The 18,217-nt window shown below is 48.5% G+C and overlaps 2 protein-coding genes across 3 annotated transcripts in view; one reads left to right on the top strand and one right to left on the bottom strand.

The window, feature by feature from the left end:
- PSKH1 (protein serine kinase H1) overlaps positions 1 to 8,384 on the top strand; it is a 34,837-nt gene extending 26,453 nt beyond the window's left edge. For both annotated transcript variants that reach the window (XM_075510331.1, XM_075510332.1), the window contains exon 4: positions 6,188 to 8,384. In XM_075510331.1, coding sequence (XP_075366446.1) covers positions 6,188 to 6,505 — 318 coding nt within the window. In that variant the 3' untranslated portion in view covers positions 6,506 to 8,384. The remainder of the gene's footprint in view (positions 1 to 6,187) is intronic.
- A 6,592-nt stretch (positions 8,385 to 14,976) lies between these two features.
- On the bottom strand, positions 14,977 to 18,172 carry CTRL (chymotrypsin like). The gene is made up of 6 exons (XM_075510336.1): positions 17,422 to 18,172; positions 16,878 to 17,259; positions 16,539 to 16,620; positions 16,255 to 16,438; positions 15,653 to 15,786; positions 14,977 to 15,463 (listed from the first exon to the last, which is right to left on the bottom strand). The coding sequence occupies exons 1-6, from the start codon at positions 17,756 to 17,758 to the stop codon at positions 15,302 to 15,304; spliced, it is 1,281 nt and encodes a 426-aa protein (XP_075366451.1). The 5' UTR covers positions 17,759 to 18,172; the 3' UTR covers positions 14,977 to 15,301.
- Positions 18,173 to 18,217: the final 45 nt, after the last annotated feature.

Here is an 18,217-nt window from a genome sequence, read left to right on the forward strand (position 1 = left end):
TCTGTTGGGGCAGGCTCATTCCCAATAAATCCTTTTTGTCTTGTAAAACTTTTAAGTAGCTGTCTGATGGTTTTCTGTAGGTGAACCTGGCAGGAACCCATGTGCTGCTATAGGGCTTCTTGGCCTCCCTGGTGCTTTGAGGCTTCTCCAGCGCTTGATCAGACTCATCCTAGGAATCAGTGGGACTGGGATATGGTATTTTTGACCTAAGAGTGATCTTTTGCAGCTGTGATAACATGCTTTGTGCTTCATGTTTTTGTAAAGACTGACTGGCAAGGGAGATTCAGACCTTTGCAGTTCTGGGTTCCCCATGACATCATCTTTAAAGCTTGTGTAATTTCTCCTGAAAACAACATGTAACTTGGGTAGCAATCAGGAAATCAATACGTATTTTTTCTTCAGTGGGTACTGTCAGGACTAAAAGCAAAGCTTGGAGGTCAGATGACTGGTGGTTCTTTTATTTGCACAAGACTAACCAGAAGATCCCTCTGTGGCTTTGTGTCTCTAGGGAAAATGTCAAGGAGCTTCAGTGTGTGCGTGTAGGCTTGCACACTGAGTGCTGCACCCATGGAGTTGAGGAGACCTCTTGGATAGCCAGGGAGGAGTTGCTGTTAGCTTGGAGAACACTGTAGGCAGGCTCAAGCAAGTCACCCTTGCTTGGTAAGAAATGGGTCTGCCTGAAGTTTGCCTGGTTGCCATCTCAGACTTCATTCACAGTTTCAGCAGGCAATGAAAGCATGATGAGACTTTGGAGTTCAAGCATCAAACAGAGTGACCCTATGTCACCTGAGTGACCCTGTGGTCTTCCTTTAGGTTATCCACGAAGGTGCAGGGTGCTGAAAGGTGTCACCTGGGCCTGGAGGGATGCAAATGGACAGGCACTCTGATGAGGAGGGAATTTTGCCAATAAATGCAGTTCTTAGATATACGATGTCCACATACATCTTTACAGCCCATCTTCCTTCCCCTCTTCCTGAGAGACCTGTTAACCTCTTGGATTCAGTTGTTGAATAGGATAACTCTGCACGAAAGATAGAATTGAGGAACGGATGGCTGCACAGCTCATCTCAAAGATAATGAGTTATTAATTGTTGTTTTTCTGTTTCAAATATCCTCATAGTCACTAGAGAAAGTTCAGCAGTCTTTCCTGCCTCCTAGGGATCTCTGCGTGCCTGAAGGTTTGTGCTAGTTGGTAGGTAGGGTGTGGTTTTGGTGGGGTTTTTTGGTTTTGTTTTTTTAATTTAAGGATCCGTTACAGCTTACAGTAGTACTAGGGTTTACTGCATCTCATGTATTCTGATCTCAGAAGGCCAGCAGTCCTGCTCCTGCCTGGTGAACAGGGGGGAGAGTGCCTTAGAGCTGTTGTCCTGTAAGCACAATCTGGTAAGTCTTCACCAGTGCTTCTTGGTGATTAGATAAAGGAAAGAAAAATGATGGCAAGACATCCTCCTTCACGCTCTGCTGAGCCTGCACATGAGAGTAAGATATACTGTTGTTTCCTTTAGTTGTTGCAGGGACCTTTCTGCATTAGAGTGAGCTATTCAGATTTACTTACTGCAGCTCTTCTGCTTCCCCCCGCTTTTTTTTAAATTCTGCTGGATCTTTTTTTTAGCCACTCTGCTAAATTCTGGAGTTACAGATGTTATTTTCCAGAGGATGTTCAGCCCTCCAACATGAGGGCCAATAGTCTCCAGTGTTAAACTAGTCTGTATCTAGTGTTTGTCTCACGAGAAATTAGGTTTGTGAAATGGATGCTGCACCAGCTATCCCAGAGACAGGACTTGATTGCAGTTGTTTGCAAAGGTGGCCACCTGTAAGAGCTCTCTGCTGGCATTCGGCAAGTACTGCTGAGGTTCTGCTCAGAATATGGCTGTTCTACCTTTTTTAAAGGTATGTAGAAAGACACCAGAACTACTGTACTACTTTCCCTTCTGGAGGAATGCAGTCTAACAGAGGGAACGGCACAGAAGTTACACTCAAACTGCATTACATTTGAAATCAGTTCATAGAGGAACAGGGGTGCAAGATGAACAAGTATTGGTGATTTCTCTTCATTTTTGTGGCATTTTTGTGCCACAAACCAGAGGAATTTGTCATTGCAGCTGTAAGATTAAAGGCAAAGCTATCTGATGGGGTTTAGCTGATGCAATGTTTCATGGCCACTGGATGGGAGCATTTTCCTCCCAAGCCATTCTCTTTCTCCTCAGAGAAGCAGAGGGGCAAAATCTCCTCTAGATCGCTTCAGTCCTGTTGTGTGAGTGTACCTTGTGTCCTGCACACATATCCTTCCTGGTGTTCCCCAAACACACCAGCGTCAGCCTTCCTCAGCTCTTACATAAACTCGTGCTGTTGCCTTGCAGTATTCATCAGGAGGGTTCCTGGGGTGTTGCTAAGTTAAAACTGCTGTTTTGCCAGCTGATACAAGGTTTCTAGAGAGTGGATACATTTCTCCAGGGACTGGGGTTGAAAATTGCTAACTTCATTCCACTCAGTGCTTCAGTAGAACCTAGCCTTACCTATTTTTAAAGAAAAGGCTTCAATGAAATAAAACCAAAGATGCATATAGTGCAGCAAATGAAACCTCCAGCTGCATAAACAGATCAATAAACTGATTCGTGTTTGCTGACCAGAAGAAAAATCTAATTGCAAGTACTCCATATTCAATGTTTGTGGTGAAACTAAAGTAATTGGAGTAATGAGAAATCCAATTTGCTTTTGTTTGGAGTTTATTCTTCTTTAGATTTCATTAAACTGGACTGCTGCAATGCACAGGCCTCTTAAGGCTTAGGCTGGTGATGTATTCACAGTTTCTAGGTCTTCAGTCTGATATGTTCTTCATGGATTTCTTCAAATTCTAAATTATCCCATTTGCCATCTTTTAATATGACTTGAAATGATTGAAGTAATATTGTTCCTGGTGTTTAGAGGCTCATTTCACCCACCAGAATCTCCTGCTCTGTGTTGGGCAGCCATCAGTTGACTGAAGTTTGAATGCATCTGAATGGCAAAATAGCTCTCTGGTTGCTGCAAGTTCCAGATCTGTGCAGTTACTAACAACTGCAAGAGGAAATAATGCTCTCCTGCATGTCCTGAAGATGTATTTCCAAGAAAAGTGTTGTTGTGTTAGTCCTCAAGTATTTTTCATTTGAGTGCATCTCTTGCATCTCTTTGGATTTAGGTAAAAAAGAGAGGATGGAGATCCTGGCATGACTGTATCTCTATGAGGGACAATATTCAGAAAGGTAAAAGATTTTAGATAGATGGGAAGAAATTCCCCTGGAAAAACAATAAGGTTGGAGTCATGTGAATGTGTTTTCTTCATTTGAGTGGGACAAAAGCTGTTTCAAGGTATTTAAGTCACCTCAATTGCTGGTAACAGTAATGAAGATTGTAGTAAAGAGTTCTTTAAAAGTTATCATTGCAAGGAGAGTAGAATTGTCACCAGCATTTAATATCTCTTTGAGTTAAAGTCGGTAAATTGAGTAGACATATTGTTAGCTTAGACGTTTCATTAGCATTATTTGGAGAGTGGAAAATGAGTCCTCTATGAAGAAAACAGAATGGGGTGAGCTCTCTGTCTGCTAGGAGGAGGACAAGGAAAGAAGTGATTGGAGGTTAACGGGGTGTAGATAGATAACGGTGAATTTGTGATTTTAACTGTATGAATAGCTGATAACTTAAATGAGTCTTTAAAAAAAAGCTACAGAAAATAGTTTTTTAAAAGTTTTTGAAGGCAAGCTTCATAAAAGTGGAGGCAAAACCTCTTGTTGCTGGGTTTCATTTGGATCTGTCTATGGAAGAGAGAACCCAAAGGTCATCTGTAACTGGAGATCCGGAGTTTAAAAGGAAGGTGATGTGTTGACCTGCCAATTGACATATGGTACGACCCTGGTATTATCTGAGATTATGCTAATAAAGACTAAACCCTGCAGGTTGATTCCCTTTGCTGTTATTTAACAAAGGAAACACCTTATCCAGAAGTCTGGTAGGAAATCTATAGGCTTGAAATGCGATTTGTATCTCCCTGTGGCAGAGGCAGATTTGGCTTTTTGGTTCTGTTGTTATAAATAGCATAAAGGCTGAGCTCTTCAAAGCGTCCATAGTTCTGCAAAACAGACTAGTGTGTTCAATTGCAATTGTAACCTTTATTGTAGTTTTGCTACATTTGAAAAGGTTTTTTGCTATTTTATTTATCCTCTTTATAAAGAACACTTTAATGAGTCTCTGATCAAAGATAGTCCCTGTTCTATTCTAACAAGGACCTGTTTTTTTCTTACCATTCATTGTCAAGATGCATTTCATCAGCTAAGAAAAAGTGATTTAAGGCAGGTCATGACAAACTAATTATATTTGAGAGCAGTAGACAGAAAAATTTGAATTTTAAGAAAATTTTTTAACTGATTTTTTTCTTGAAACGTGGAGGGGAGTGGATTTTGGACATGGTTTCAAAGCACAGAAGTGGTGTCTGATCCACAGGAGAAGGCTGTGCTTCCTTCCTGAGCGCTCTGGCTCCAAGTATTTCCATTTCTATCCTGAATACGTTCAGGAGCATTTACAGTTTTTTATTCATGTACCGGTATTTTCTATATATCAAGTAGTTCATATAATTTTCACTCTCTTTTCTTGCATAGTTATTGACAGTGATCATGTATCCCACTTTAGCTAAGCTGAGTAAGCCAGACTGTTTTAGTCATTGCTTGTAAAATAAGACTTTCTGTACCCTGACCGTCCTAGTAGCCGGTGCCTTAGCTAGAGCTTGAGTTCATCTTTCCTGGCCACGCCACTGACTGTCCGGGGCCGGGAGCAGTGCTGTAACTCACAGAGCATCCTGCCTTTCATTACAAAATCCTCTCAAGGATTAGCTTTCTTGCCGGTGCCTTTGAGTCTTTTGAAAGAGAAAATTGCTTTCAGTAGCAATAAATTGCAGATGTCAAAAAAATCAGGACATACCTTTTTTTAGACCTTTTGCACAAGAAAAGGGCATTATATCTGACTGTACAGTTGGTGGACCCCAAATTTTAAAATAAATTTTAAAGCTGGGTTCTTTTCTTCCTTAGCAAATGAAGAAAGGAATGAAAGACACAGAATAGCAGCCTTTTTATTTTTTTAACCACACATGCGGTTTCCACTCAGTTACATATATGTGTTTGTACATGACCTTAATTATTGTACTGAAATCTTTACTTCATTGCATGAATCTGCTCAGGCTTTTTTTAATGCTGCTTGGGATGTGGTCTCCATGTACTTGAAAAATTCAGTATTGGTGGTTTCAGGAGGGGTGAGATCCCCACAACACCCAGTGATTGCAGAAACCTGCTCTTGCCTGGGTCCATTTGACACTTGGGTTTTTATGCTAGCCATACTCCACTCCAGTCTTACAGTGGATTTTGCCACAGTTTTCTTCCTAGCTTTGTCCACAGCCCAACCTTCACTTGGATTGAGGAGGGTCTTCAATGTGATACAGTTTTGTATCCCATTGTAATAGTTTTGTAATAGTTGTATGATTTTGGAAGATGACATGAGAAGATGAGGTGGAAGGCCTCAGGGCCAGCAGCTGGAGTGGGACGTAGGTCTGGGAGCCTGTGTGTGTCCATGGTGTAGCAACTGGAGCAAGCATGGGCATGTGAGCAAGTGTGTGACTGCTGGCGAAGATGGAGCTGGACAAGGGATTAAGGGACCTGGAAGCTGGGGATGTCTGTGTGTGTGTGTGTGTCTAAGGACAAGGACGAGACCACAGGAGGATCTGGCGACCAGAGGGACCAGGGAAGTCCCAGCCAGATGCTGGAGAGATGGTTAAGTCTGGGGGTTGACTGAGACTGCTTGAGTGTGTGTGTGCACATGTGTGTATAGGTGTCTGTAGGCTTGAGGTACGTGGGAAGACTGGCATCCAGGGTCACCTAGTGGGCAGGCTGAGTGTCTGAGCCCAGCTGCTGGAGGGATCTGCACTGCACCTATGTATGTGTAGACATTTCCCACTAATACAGCCTCTCCCCCTAACAGTCTCTTGAAGTAATTGTCTCATTCTCCTTGGGCAGATATTGTTGGTTACAACCTGGAAGATTTGAGGATGAAAAAGAGAATGGAAGAAACAGAATGGCCCAAAGCACTCTTTGGGGATGGGAGGAATTAATTAATCAGCACAGCTGTGCTGGGATGTTTCATTCTAATCATCTCTTTCGTATTTCAGCCCTGGCCCAGCGTGTCCAACCTGGCCAAGGATTTCATCGATCGTCTACTCACGGTGGACCCCAGTGACAGGATGACAGCCCTTCAGGCCCTGAAGCACCCGTGGGTGGTCAGCATGGCAGCCTCTTCCTCCATGAAGAACCTGCACCGTTCCATCTCACAAAACCTACTCAAGAGGGCGTCTTCCCGCTGCCAGAGCACCAAGTCTGCGCAGTCCACCCGTTCCAGCCGCTCCACCAAATCCAACAAGTCACGGCGGGTTCGGGAACGGGAGCTGCGAGAGCTCAACCTGCGCTACCAGCAGCAGTACACTGGCTGAGCACTAGGCTGGGACCTGCCAGATGTCTTTCCAGGTGTCTTCTCTGCGGTGTAGGTGTGCAGCACCCTTTGCTGCACGCTCACTCAGTGAGGAACATCCAGGTTCCTCCCTCTCCCGCTCCGTCCTTCCCTCCAGGCGTCCCCCCCATCCGTGAGGAGGTGTCCCCCCATGCGGAGGAAAGGGAATCTCGTGGTGGCCATCACACCCTGCAAGCTGTGCCATGGGGTGTCATGCAGGAAATGGGGGAGCTGTTGTGGGCTCAGATACAGCTCAGAGCCCCTAGTAGTACACAAATTAAGGAGCCACGTGGGGAGAAGAGCTCTTTCTGTAGCCCAGGAGCTTGGTTGTTCATAGTTATTTATTAATTCCAGAGCGTTAAGTTTCTCTCACTTGCATGTGAAAAAAAAAAAGAAATCACTTTATGTACATGCACATGTGTGTGTATGTATTTAAAAATTTATATATACACAAATTTTGAGCTGGTTTAGTCAGACTCTGTGGTGCCTTTGCAGTGAAGCTGGTATGAGTCACATGCAGTTAGAAGTAGGATAGCTCTGACTCACCGGCGTGCTGCCCACCAGCTCCTCATTCCAATACAGTGCTGAGGAGATGCCAGACAGCAGTTTTCCGTGATGGCTGGGAAGCTGCGAGGTTTCCCCCAAGGGCTGCCATCCACCTGATGACGTCAAGGGTTTACTCAAGCTGTGCAAGTGCTGCCGTGCAAATTGGCAACCAGGCTGAAGTGCTGCGAGCTCAGAGCTGTAGTCTGGTTCCTTTGATCCAGACTGGGTGGGTGCTCCTGATGGAGGGGTGGGAAGAGGATCATTGTCCTGCAGGAACTTCATGGTACGCAGAGAGATGTCTTTGGCAAGGCAGGTTTTTGGGGGGTTCCTTGCTGTCCCCTTTGAATTATCCTTCCGCTATTTGCAGCAAGACCAGTGCCTACCATGCAGGGTTTGTTGTTCTTGCTGTGTTGTGGCCCTGTCATGTCTGTGACCTGTTACACGTCTTGCGCCCTTCAGACTAGCGTTACCGACTGCATCACTTCACCAAAACTTCGGTGGTTCCAGGTCTTGCTCCCTGTCTGCAGATTTTCTGGGGCTCCCCTGCTTTGCTTGCCTGTTCTGCCCCAGTCTTGCTGTCCCAGCTCTGGGACAGTGAAGTGGTGTGAGTTGTCAGGATGGCCACAAATGGCTCCATAGTCATCAGGGTAGGGGCTTGAGTAGTGGAGGTCCAATCCTGGAGTGTCAGCAGTGATAATGCCCTGGAGACGTACAGACACCTTAGAGCTGTTAAGGTGTTTGTGCAGGTGTTGAATTCAGCAGGAAAAAGCTGCCTTTCAGGTTTCCTTGTGCTGGATGGGTGATGTGGGGGCCTCTTGTGAAGGACCTCTCAGGGGAGGTGGGTGCTGTAGAACTCAGCTTTGTGCAGGCCTGCTCAGATATCTTCCCAACTAGTTAGAGCAGCAAAGCGGGACTGACGGCACAGTCTCAGGGTGGATTTGGCCTCTTGTGACAGCAGAGACAAGATCTGCAGTGAAGGAGAATGCTGGTTTTTGAAACTTTTCGTATGAAGCCATATGGTTTGCTTCATGTTGTGCACTTGGGACGTGTTTGCTTAGCTCTGGGCTGGAGATGCGGGCTGTGCAAGCTCAAGGGGCTGGCAAGCATGGCCCTTCTGCCCAGGATTGATGTCTGTGCTGCTGTGTTTTAAGATCAGCAAGGTTTTAAGTGGTCGGTCAGTCGCATCTCCAGGGAGCTCTAACTCTACTGGCTGCAGCCCCTCTTGGTCAGCAAACAGCAAAGCAGCACAGCTTCAGTGGGAGAAAAAAGGGAATTTCTAGGGATGTGCTTCCCACCCCAAAGCTGGGATGGGCCATAACCACACCTGAGGACAGCCAGTATGTGTAGCAGGGGTGAATTCTAAATCCTTTGCATGGTTTTGTATATTATTTTGAAAACTCTGGATCCTTTGCAGGCTGCCCTTTCTCTGAGTGGCTGTTCTACCATATCACATGCACTCTTTCTTCCATCAGCATTAACAGATACTGCAGAATTACCAAAAATTGTTGTTTTCAGCTCTGTGAACTGCAAAAAAAATTTCTTCTGCTTCTGTTACCTTCTCACATAGTCTTCCCTGGTTTGTTACCATGAACTATAAACTAGATGTGATTTCTGACAAAACAGGCAACTTGCCACATTTTGCTTCATAAACAGTTCAGTGCCTCTCATATTACTGCAAACAGTTTTCAGAAGCAGCAGCCACTCTAAGACAAGTATCAGCTGGAAAATTGTTCTTCCCCTGTACGTTAAGGGATGGCAGGGTGTTCCTCTCAGAGGGCTTCAGGTTTTGAGCTGTCACTTGTAAGAGTCCTCTGCATGTTTGGAGGATCACACCCAGGCACTGTGATCTCTTTTCCCTCCTGGGTGTTTTCATGGCCCTCCCCAGATTATCTTGCATTTTTATCCTTAAAAGAGGTATTTTGCCTGTGAGAGGAGGTCAAACTGATGAACTGAGCCAAGACCTCTAGAACCTGAGACCCTTTCCTTTAACCACTAGACCATCAAAATGCACAGATGTTGTGCAAATGTCTACCCACACTGTTCCTTCATGCTTTCCCTTGTGGGGCATAAATGAAGGTGGAGAGGAGGTCAGGATTTTGAGCTCTGGTCTGACCAAGCTTGTTTCTCCACCTTCACAAAGCAGAACAAGAATCTTCTCATCTCTGACAATTTTTGCTTTATTGCTCTTCTCAGCAATTAGTTTTTCACCAGGAAGAGTTTAAAGCAATGTCACTCATGGTGAGTTTGGGTGGAATATGTTTTGGGAAGCGAGATGTTGTTATATAGGTTCCTGACAGTGTCAGTTTTTTGTGATGATACTCTATGACCAGGGAGGTGAATTGGCAGAAGGGAGGATCCTTCATCACGTACATGAGCAATACTGGATAGCTGCAGCCTGCCTCTGTGTGGTATGGAGATGTGGTCCTCGGGCATCCCACTATTAGGGAATTGCACCAAAGAGGACCAAGTCCATCCCATAAGGTGCTTTTGCTTTTCTAGAAAAAGAACTCTAATTCTCTTACAAATGCAATATTTTGTTTGCATGGAAGAATCAATGTAAACATGGGGAAAACCTTTATGGGCTTTCCTTCCATCATTTGATGACAACACTCTTGGCTCAATCCCTCTTTTTTTTTTTCTCTATTCAGTATTTGCACGAACCCAGACAATAACGTGTGTGGGCAGAGGGGAGACTAGCAGAGCTCTGTCCAAGTGTCCCTTGGAGCCCTCAGTGATCTTTCTGTTTTCACTCTGTCCAGAAAACTGCCGATGGTCCAAATGCTACATTGCAAGGTCCAGCTCAAGAACAATTCCTCGGGTGCTTTTATCCTTGCAATTGTGGCACAGTTTCAGCTGGGTCTGGTGGGGAGGACAGGCAAAGTGCTGTAATTTTGAGGAGTAGTTCAGGTGCCTTCAATCTGTCCTCTAAGAAGCTCTTCACTGTGAATTTCTTGATCATCTGTCTTCATATATATTCCACAGGAGCATCTCAGCTCTCAGTTTATCTCAAGTCCTCAGGAGTTTACACTTTTCAGGAGTGCCTTGTTTGGGGATTTTAGAAACTAAAATCTCTCTGAAATGTCTTTTGTTTAATTTTTAAATCTCTTTCTTTGGCTCTTAATGGTGGTTCTTAATTTGGCTCACAGGGTTTTTTGAAAGACTTCCTCTGGTACTGAATTAGCCGGGAGAATGCAGGTAACAAATGTGTATTCCAGGCCATTGCTGAGTTGCAGCTGGGGTGCAAATCTCTGTAAACGAGTGCTTTTGTTTTCCATACTTCTGGTCATACAATGAAAATGAAGCTGGAATGACACCTAGTGGCAAATTGTAGCATGTCCTTGTCCAAGTACAGCCTTCTTCTAGTTACGTTCCCACTGTTTCTGTAATTCCTTACAAAGAGGAATCTGGGTTTGGTGTGCTGAGTGATGGTCCTGGACTACACCTGCAGTCCTAGATGTTCAACAGCTTTCTCAGCGTGGCACCATTTTCTTCTATACTGATCCCAAAGAACAGCATTTTTAGCCCACACAGGGAGTGCATCCATGTGCCCCCACTGGAAGGGATGCTCAATGCTGGGGAAAAGACATGTGCAGTCAACCCTCCAGTGTCTCAAGGAGATGCTCACCAGCACCCTGCCTTGGCGAGACATCTTAGGGGACACTAGGAGAAAGCAAAGCCTAAAGATGCTGAGGCTGGAAGCAGTAGGTTTGGGACTTTCTCCTATCATGAGAGACAACAGAGCAGCTCAGGGTGTTGCTTTTCCCAGTGTATTCTGTTTCAGGGAAAGGCAGTTTTAAGGAGTAGAAGGAATTATGGTTGTTTGTCTTTTGGAACTTAGCAGTACTGTGTAAAACAGTCTCATCATTTTGTCGTGGGAGTTTGGCTGCTCTCTTGGGGGAGAGAATTATGGCTTCAAAGAATGTGGCCTGTTGATTCCTTGATTTTTTTTTTTTTGAGGGTTATTGGAAATGAATGTGAAAAGGTCTTCCAGAAATAACATTAGGTGGTCTACAGACTTGTTAAGCTTTGCATCCAGATTTTTCAGTATGCAATGTAGTTTTCTATGCATTTTGCTAAAACAGCAATTACTTGTCCATGTTTGATTTACTTCTCACCCTTCTCAGGCTTCTAAAAAAACAAACATGTCAACCCAGTGATGGTAGAAACACCCCTTCCTTCAATCCAGAAGTCTATGCTATTTAACACTGAGATTGTGATAGCATCCAGATGCTCCTGCCAGTTCCTGGACTGCGTTGTTCTTGGAAACATACAGCCATACATGAGGGACAGCTTTATAGCCTTGTGGTGAGAGTAAGCCCAGACAAAAGGTCTCTGACCTGCTGGCTTCAGTAGTGATGTGGGAAACAGCTGCAGTGTAGGGCCTGCGTTATGTGTTTGTTTTGGAAATTGTAAACCCTCAAACTCTTACATTCTTTGGAATTTGGATATTTTCTTCTTTTAGGTTAGATATTTTCTGCTCTTGTAACTTACATTCTTTCTTATACCCTGCTCCGTTTCTCAGTCCTGTTTTCTACCTGAGTGTTTGGCTGAAGTACTAATATAGTCAACTTTTATGTAATGCACAAACTGGAATAGGAATCATCGTTAACTCAACTACTGGGCAGCAACTCTGGATTTGGCTCTGCAGGAGCCATGGTGAGTCCTGGAGCCAGGTAAAAGCATCTGTATGGTACTTTGCACGTGGGAGAAGGCTCCCTTTGAGGACCCTGCAGTGCAGGCTCAGCTCAAGATGATCTTGTACAACCTAGGACAGCTAGTGCATGGCTGTTACAGGCCTCTTAGTAGACTGCATGGGGTCGTATTCCTAGTTTAAGTGATGATGCTAAAGATTCGGAGGGTTTGAGGCAGGGTAAATCAAAATCTGAATTGTTTGACTTAATTTAGCTTTCTAAATTATGAAAAGCAATACAGAGATTGGCTTGGGAGGGGGATTACACTCTCTGGAGGAGTTGCAAACTGTTCTCTGGCAGCAGTGTGAGCCCTGGGATTTGCAGGGAGGGTGGTTGTGTCCTGGCCTCTCACCAGCTCGGCTTTGTCCTGAAAAATATCACAATGCCTGTGCCACTTGGTGCCATATACCAAGACCCAAGTTGCCTACATCACTCTCGGGAGGTTTTTGGTGCTTTTTTCTGACCACTCAGTGTCCTCTTTCAGCCTGGATTAAAAATGCAGCTCCTGGGTGCTGTGGAGACAGGTGCCTGCATGTCAGTTGTGCCTTACTGTGCTAGTTGAAAAAAAACCTTACTATTTGAAAAAAAAAAGTGCGAAGCAGCAGGGATGCACGGTGGCAATGGCATCATGGAGCTTGGTACCTTCCACCCTCGGTGTCCCTGTGGTGGAGGAGGCACAGGAGCCAGTGGGCTGCTGCCTGCCTGATGACACTTTTTCCTTCTCCTACTGTCCTCTCCTGCATGGTAAATACTGTAGATCCCTCGTGTGTGTGATGGGCGAGCTACTCGCTGCTGTTGCAAATAATGTTGCACTGTGTTTGCTGAATGTGGAAGAGATCCGTGGTCCCAACAAGGTGCGTTAATAACAAGCAGCTCCTGCAAGGACACCCGATGCCGTGAGTTTTCCTGTTGCCTTTCACTATGCAAAGACACCTCCTGGAAAGCTCTTGGGACTGGAGGTCTTTGGCCGCTTTCTGTTATTTTTAGTCGCCAGATTTCCGGTGCTGGGTTGGAACAGTTTGGAAGTAACTCTGATTGTGTCCTGTTAGTCTCCTAACAGGGCTGTTTTGAGAAGCATCCAGTTCTGTGACTTGGCTTCTGAGTCCTGTCTTTACACTAAGGACTGTCTTGTAGGATGAGGTCTGAACCATTGTAATTAGTCTGTAACATTACAATTAGAGTGTACAGAATTATTTATTTTGTGTACTCGGTCTGCTAAACATGTAAATGTATTCTGTGTACCCCATCGCTCTGCTGTCGTTATTTCTGGCTCATGGATGGCACAAGGGCTGACTGCTGGAAGGCGCTGCTTTCTGGGCTGTGAATGATGGTTCAGTAAACACATCGATAGCCAGGAGCTGCTCACCCCTCTAATGTGTTCCTGGAGCAGAGCAAGAAGGTACCAAGTGCCCATAAAAGAGTTTGCTGGTTTCCTTAACACAGCTGCCAGGCCAGGAGCTGCCTGAGGGAGACCTCATGCAGGGCTGGGATGTCCACAGGGATGCTCTGGGTGAGTTGGGCACTCAGCCTCTTGCTGGAAGGCAGGGTTTGAAGGCTGAACAGGCACTTTGGGACATTTTGTTCACTTTTCTTTGGCTGCAAGGTGGTAAACAGGGCCAGAGAAGTACCCTGGTTTGCCCACAGCAACTCATCACCTCTCCAGTTTCACTCTGAGCAGCTTTTATGGGTGAACAGGAAAACCTGTAATATCAAGTGAAAATGCACACCCCTTTTGAACCACATCCTCCTGGAAGGGAGGTGATTTTTCAGGGGCAAGGGACCCCGTCCCAGCAGTGGTAGGGATGACAGCGACCTGAACACACAGAGCAAGTGACTCACAGTGCTGCAGTTGATCAACTCCTGTTTGAAGCTCCATGTGGCTGCCAGTTTCTTCTGCCCATATGGCCCATCCCCACATCTCTGACCTTCAACTGTCTTGAAGGTCATTTAGGAGTCAAGTAAAGCCAAAACAGAGTGTGCTGCTTTCATGTGATGGGTTTTATTTCAGGTACCACGGAGTGAAAGCACACTCTAAATGTTGTGGCAGACCAGTGAGACCAGTGTGTACCTTGTGCAGCTGCTACTGCTGGCCTTAGGGGAGATTTGCAAGGTGCTCAGCCCCCATGCCCTTCTCCCCTGTGTCCCAGGCGAGGCTTTCCAAGGCAAAGGATCCCAAGCCAGCAGCTTCACAGTTTTCTCTGCAAGCCCCTGTTCCCCTGTGTCAGTTTGCTCCAGTTGCTCTTGCTCCCTGCAGAGCAGACCACTAAATGAAGCTAAATTTTATCCAGCCAAACTAAAACTTGTCAGCCCTGGGCTGTATTTGAGCAGATTTTTTTTTTTTTTAAACTCAAGCATATGGGCCAGACTATTTGTCTTTACCCTCCATTAATGATCTATCACCCTTCCCATGGGTATGTCTCTGTGTAGCATTGTGCTTTCTCTACGACTGCTTGATATGAGAGCAATTACAACATTTTGGTGGCTGTGATTCACGCAGCAAAAGTTTTATATCGCATTCACATCACTGGTAAAGAAAAAGAAACCCCACACCTCATGTTGGGATGGTCTGATCCTGCTTCTCTCCACACTGTCCTCGTGACCAGCTCTATTTGGAGGAGCCAGGAACCAGGTTTTAATTCATTGACCATGTGTGAACACAAGACTTTTTTTTTGCACCTGGCATTGTCTCAAGAGCCTGTTTGGGTGAAAACACTGCTTTCTTCTGAAGACCTGTTGTCTGGTCTTGAATTTTGTTTTCAGCTTCAGATTTTCCTTTGGGATGGCCTTGAGTTTCCTGCTCTATTACCTGGAAAATCTGCATGTGTGAAGCAGCATGCTGCTCTCCAGCTGCCCCCTTCCACCTTCCCAAAGAGCTGGAGCTGCTGTTGGCATTTCTCCCTTTCAGCTCTGTGTTCCCAGGCTGTTACACAAGTTACAGCTTTAAATCGCAGGCAGGGATCTTTTAAGATCCCATGTACCCACCAGCACCCACCCCTCCATCGCAAGCCAAGAAGCGCTTGCTTGTGCTGAGCCTGGTGAGCTCCACAATCCCTTTCCTGGAGGAGCTGATGCTGGTGGGACCAGCTGGTGCTGGAGACCTCGCACCTGGGTTGGTGGTATCACCCACCCTCAATGCTGCGGTGGTCTCTGGGCTGGTGCCAGGGTGTAGATCTGTGTGCTTGAAGAGCCCCTGAGCAGCCCTTGAGCTGCAGCCAGCCCTGCTCCCCCTCTGCCTGCGTATCATGTCCTGCCTTCTGCACCTCCCCAGCAGGTCCCAGCTGGGCACTGAGCTCCAGCTCTGGGAAGTGCTGGAGTCCAGGAGAGGAGCACCCAACCACAGGGTGCCCCAGGCTTCCCCCATGCACCTTCCACCCCAGTCTGCATCACAAGAAGAAAGGAGCCAGAGGCAGTGCTTAGCACAAGCAAATGCTGACATTATTACGAAGTGGGGTGCCTTGCTTCCAGCTCAGGCCCTTGCTGGCTCTGCCGAGCTCACTGTGCCAGGAGCAGCGCCCAGCAAGGGGATCCCTCTGGCACTGGCTCTATCCCTGAGCAACAACGTAATCGATCCAGTTTTGGAACTGGCTTACGTGGGCGTAGATGGCGGGTGTGCGGACGTTGCAGTTGCTGTTTCCCCAGGAGACTATGTTGATCAAGGTCCAGATGTTCCCATTCTGGTATACCAGAGGTCTGTCAGAGTCACCCTGCGGAGAAGATGCCTCCTGCTTAGTGGTCCCAGCATGTGCTCCAAACTGGTCCCTGCCACCCCAGCCACCTGGTTGCCTGGACACAGCCAGGTGCTATAGCTTAAACCTCTGGCTCCATAGATGCCAGACCCCACGTGTCCTCCTCCTCCACCCTCCCTGTGGTGCAACGGGACCTCAGCTCCCTACCTGGCAGGAGGAGGCGCCGACCCTGCCAGCACAGAGCATGGAGCTGGTGGTCTGGTTGCCCCAGTACTGCATGCACTGGCTCCAGAAGATCAAGGGCAGGGTTACCTGCTGCAGGTGCGCTGCCAAGGCTTGGGCTAGGGGAAAGAAGCACCATTAAATCGCCCCGGTGTTGGCAGGTCTCCTGGGGCCTTTGGGAGCGCACAGGCATTCTGGGCAAGCTCCCGCTGGTGCTCCCAAATATGGGTGCTGCCATGCAAAGCACCTTCCCCCTCTATGCCAAAGTACCCCTTCTTCCCCGGGCGTGATCATCTTGTGCAAGCAGCCCCACGGAAGGGCAAGCTTGTGCCTCTGCACGGTTGCCCTGGGGTTTGCATGCACCTGCCTCCTGAGCATGCACCTACACCCGTGCTTGCACCAATGCACACATGTGCACACTTGTATGTGCCCAGACAGGCTTATTCGACTGCCCAACTCCCCCCTCCCCACATGCACATGAGGTATCACCCCCCTGCCAGGTGCCCACAGGCACCCCTGGACCCTGCAGAGCCCCCAGGAAGGACGGCAGCCACACACAGCCCTCCCTGAAGCTATGGCGTACATACAGTTCATGCTGGTGTGTCCCCAGCTGGTGGTGACACACTGGAGGTTGGTGGGCAGAGCCAGGTTGGTGGGGGCCAGGCAGACGGGGGACACGTGGGGTCCCAGCTGGGCAGGCAAGGAGAGCTTCAGCAGGGTGATGTCATTGTTGAGGTTGTAGGGGTTCCAGCTGGGGTTTGTGATGGCCTGCTGAGAAACACCGTAGCGCTTCATCCCCATCTGCCGGGAGCAGCTGTGGCGCAGAGTTGCAGCCCCATCCCAGGACTGTGGCCGCGTCAGCCTGGCTTACCCTGGCCACGGTCTTCACTTGAACGGACTTCATGTTGGAGCCACGGTCATATTCCCCAAGGATGATGACATGGGAGTACGGGCTGCAAGAGGTAAGGGAGTCAGGGGGACACGCAGCAGCCAGCACCTGGGGTAGGAGCAGCACCGGGGTCTGCCGCAGGCATGATGCACTGTGTGCCCAAGGGAAGCCACCATGGGGACAGCCAGGGAGGGAGCCCTGGGCTGCTCATTTCCTCGGGTGCTGGCCTTTGGGCCTGTCCCAAGTGCCGCTTGGCGATGCCCAGCATGCCCCAAGGGTGTCAGTGGCATTAGCATGGACTGTCTGGGCATCGCTCCTCACTTGAATTCGCAGTGGGCAGCTGTGATGACCCAGTTCTTGTTGATCAAGGAGCCACCGCAGAAGTGGGATCCTGAGTGGGTCTGGGGAGGAAAGAGGGAGGAAGAGCTGGTGCTGGGCAGGCTGAGCCCCCCCTGAAGCTGGGGACAGGCAGAGGGTGTTGCAGTCCCCTTGGTGCCTGCCCACCTCCCAACCTCAGCACCCAGCTCGCCGTGCCGTGCTGCTGCCGTGCCGAGGGCACCGATGCTGCCCCCTGCCCAGGGAGCGGGACAATGTCGTACCTGCAGGGACACCTGCCAGGGCCATGAGGCAGGCATCGCGTTCTGCCTGTTGACAATCCTCCCACTGTAGTGCACCGAGGGTTTGATGGCGGGCACCCCACAGGCTGCAGGAGAGGCAGAGGGCTACAAGGGTGACCCCGAAAGCTCAGGGCTGGCGGCCAAGGGCTGCCTGCACTGGTCCGGGTGGCTCTGTGTCACCACCCCCAGGGTGCCTCCCAGACCTGCTGCACCCCAAGGACCTCCCTGCACCCACGGGCAGTGCTTACCTGAGACGGTGCTGGCAAGGGCCAAGCAGGCAACTGCCCACAGAAACGCCATCCTGGGAGGACATGGCTGTGCCCCCGGGGCCACGAGTGTTACAGTGGCCAGGAGCTGCATGGCTCGTAGCCAGGCAGGGCAAGGTTCCCCTGCTGCCTTCTGCCAGCTGTGGGCAGTGGTGACGGGCCAAACCTGGCACCTACTTACACAAACGGGGACGTGGGAACATGCTGCCAAAAGGCACCCTGGTGTGCTTGGGCTATCGCTGTAATGAGTTGTGTCAGTTCTCACTGCAGCCTGTGGAGCTGGAGAGGGAGAGCACTGCAGGGCTGTGATGGGGGGCATGGGAGACTGCTTGTGGGCACACAGCTGGGGTAGCAGTGGGGCGGGACAGGTGCCGGTGCCTGGGGTGTGGGAGGTCACCCCGTCCCCAGGCCTGTTTCAGATCTGTTGGCACTGGGGCTGTTTTTCTGTGTGGCTGTGAAGCCTTGGCCTGGGACAGCGCCGGTCCCAGCTGGACATTCCCAGGGCCACCACTTGAGCCACGGCTCTGGTGCAGGTGAGCATGTCCCAGAGCCAGCTGGGGCAGGTGTGGAGGGCAAACACCTTTATAGGCAGGTGGGAGCCGTGGCCAACGTGGAGAACTGGGCAAGCACACCGGGAGCCCCAGGGAGGACAGTGGGCACCTCCCCGAGCTGAGGTTGAGCCCTCCACCTGAGCATCCCCCCACCATTGCAGCTGCGGACCCCTCACCCTAGGGCTGCATGCTGGGGAATAGTACGGTCCTCTCCATCTTGGACACAG

Source organism: Mycteria americana, chromosome 8, assembly GCF_035582795.1.
Source record: "Mycteria americana isolate JAX WOST 10 ecotype Jacksonville Zoo and Gardens chromosome 8, USCA_MyAme_1.0, whole genome shotgun sequence".
Taxonomy (NCBI): domain Eukaryota; kingdom Metazoa; phylum Chordata; class Aves; order Ciconiiformes; family Ciconiidae; genus Mycteria; species Mycteria americana.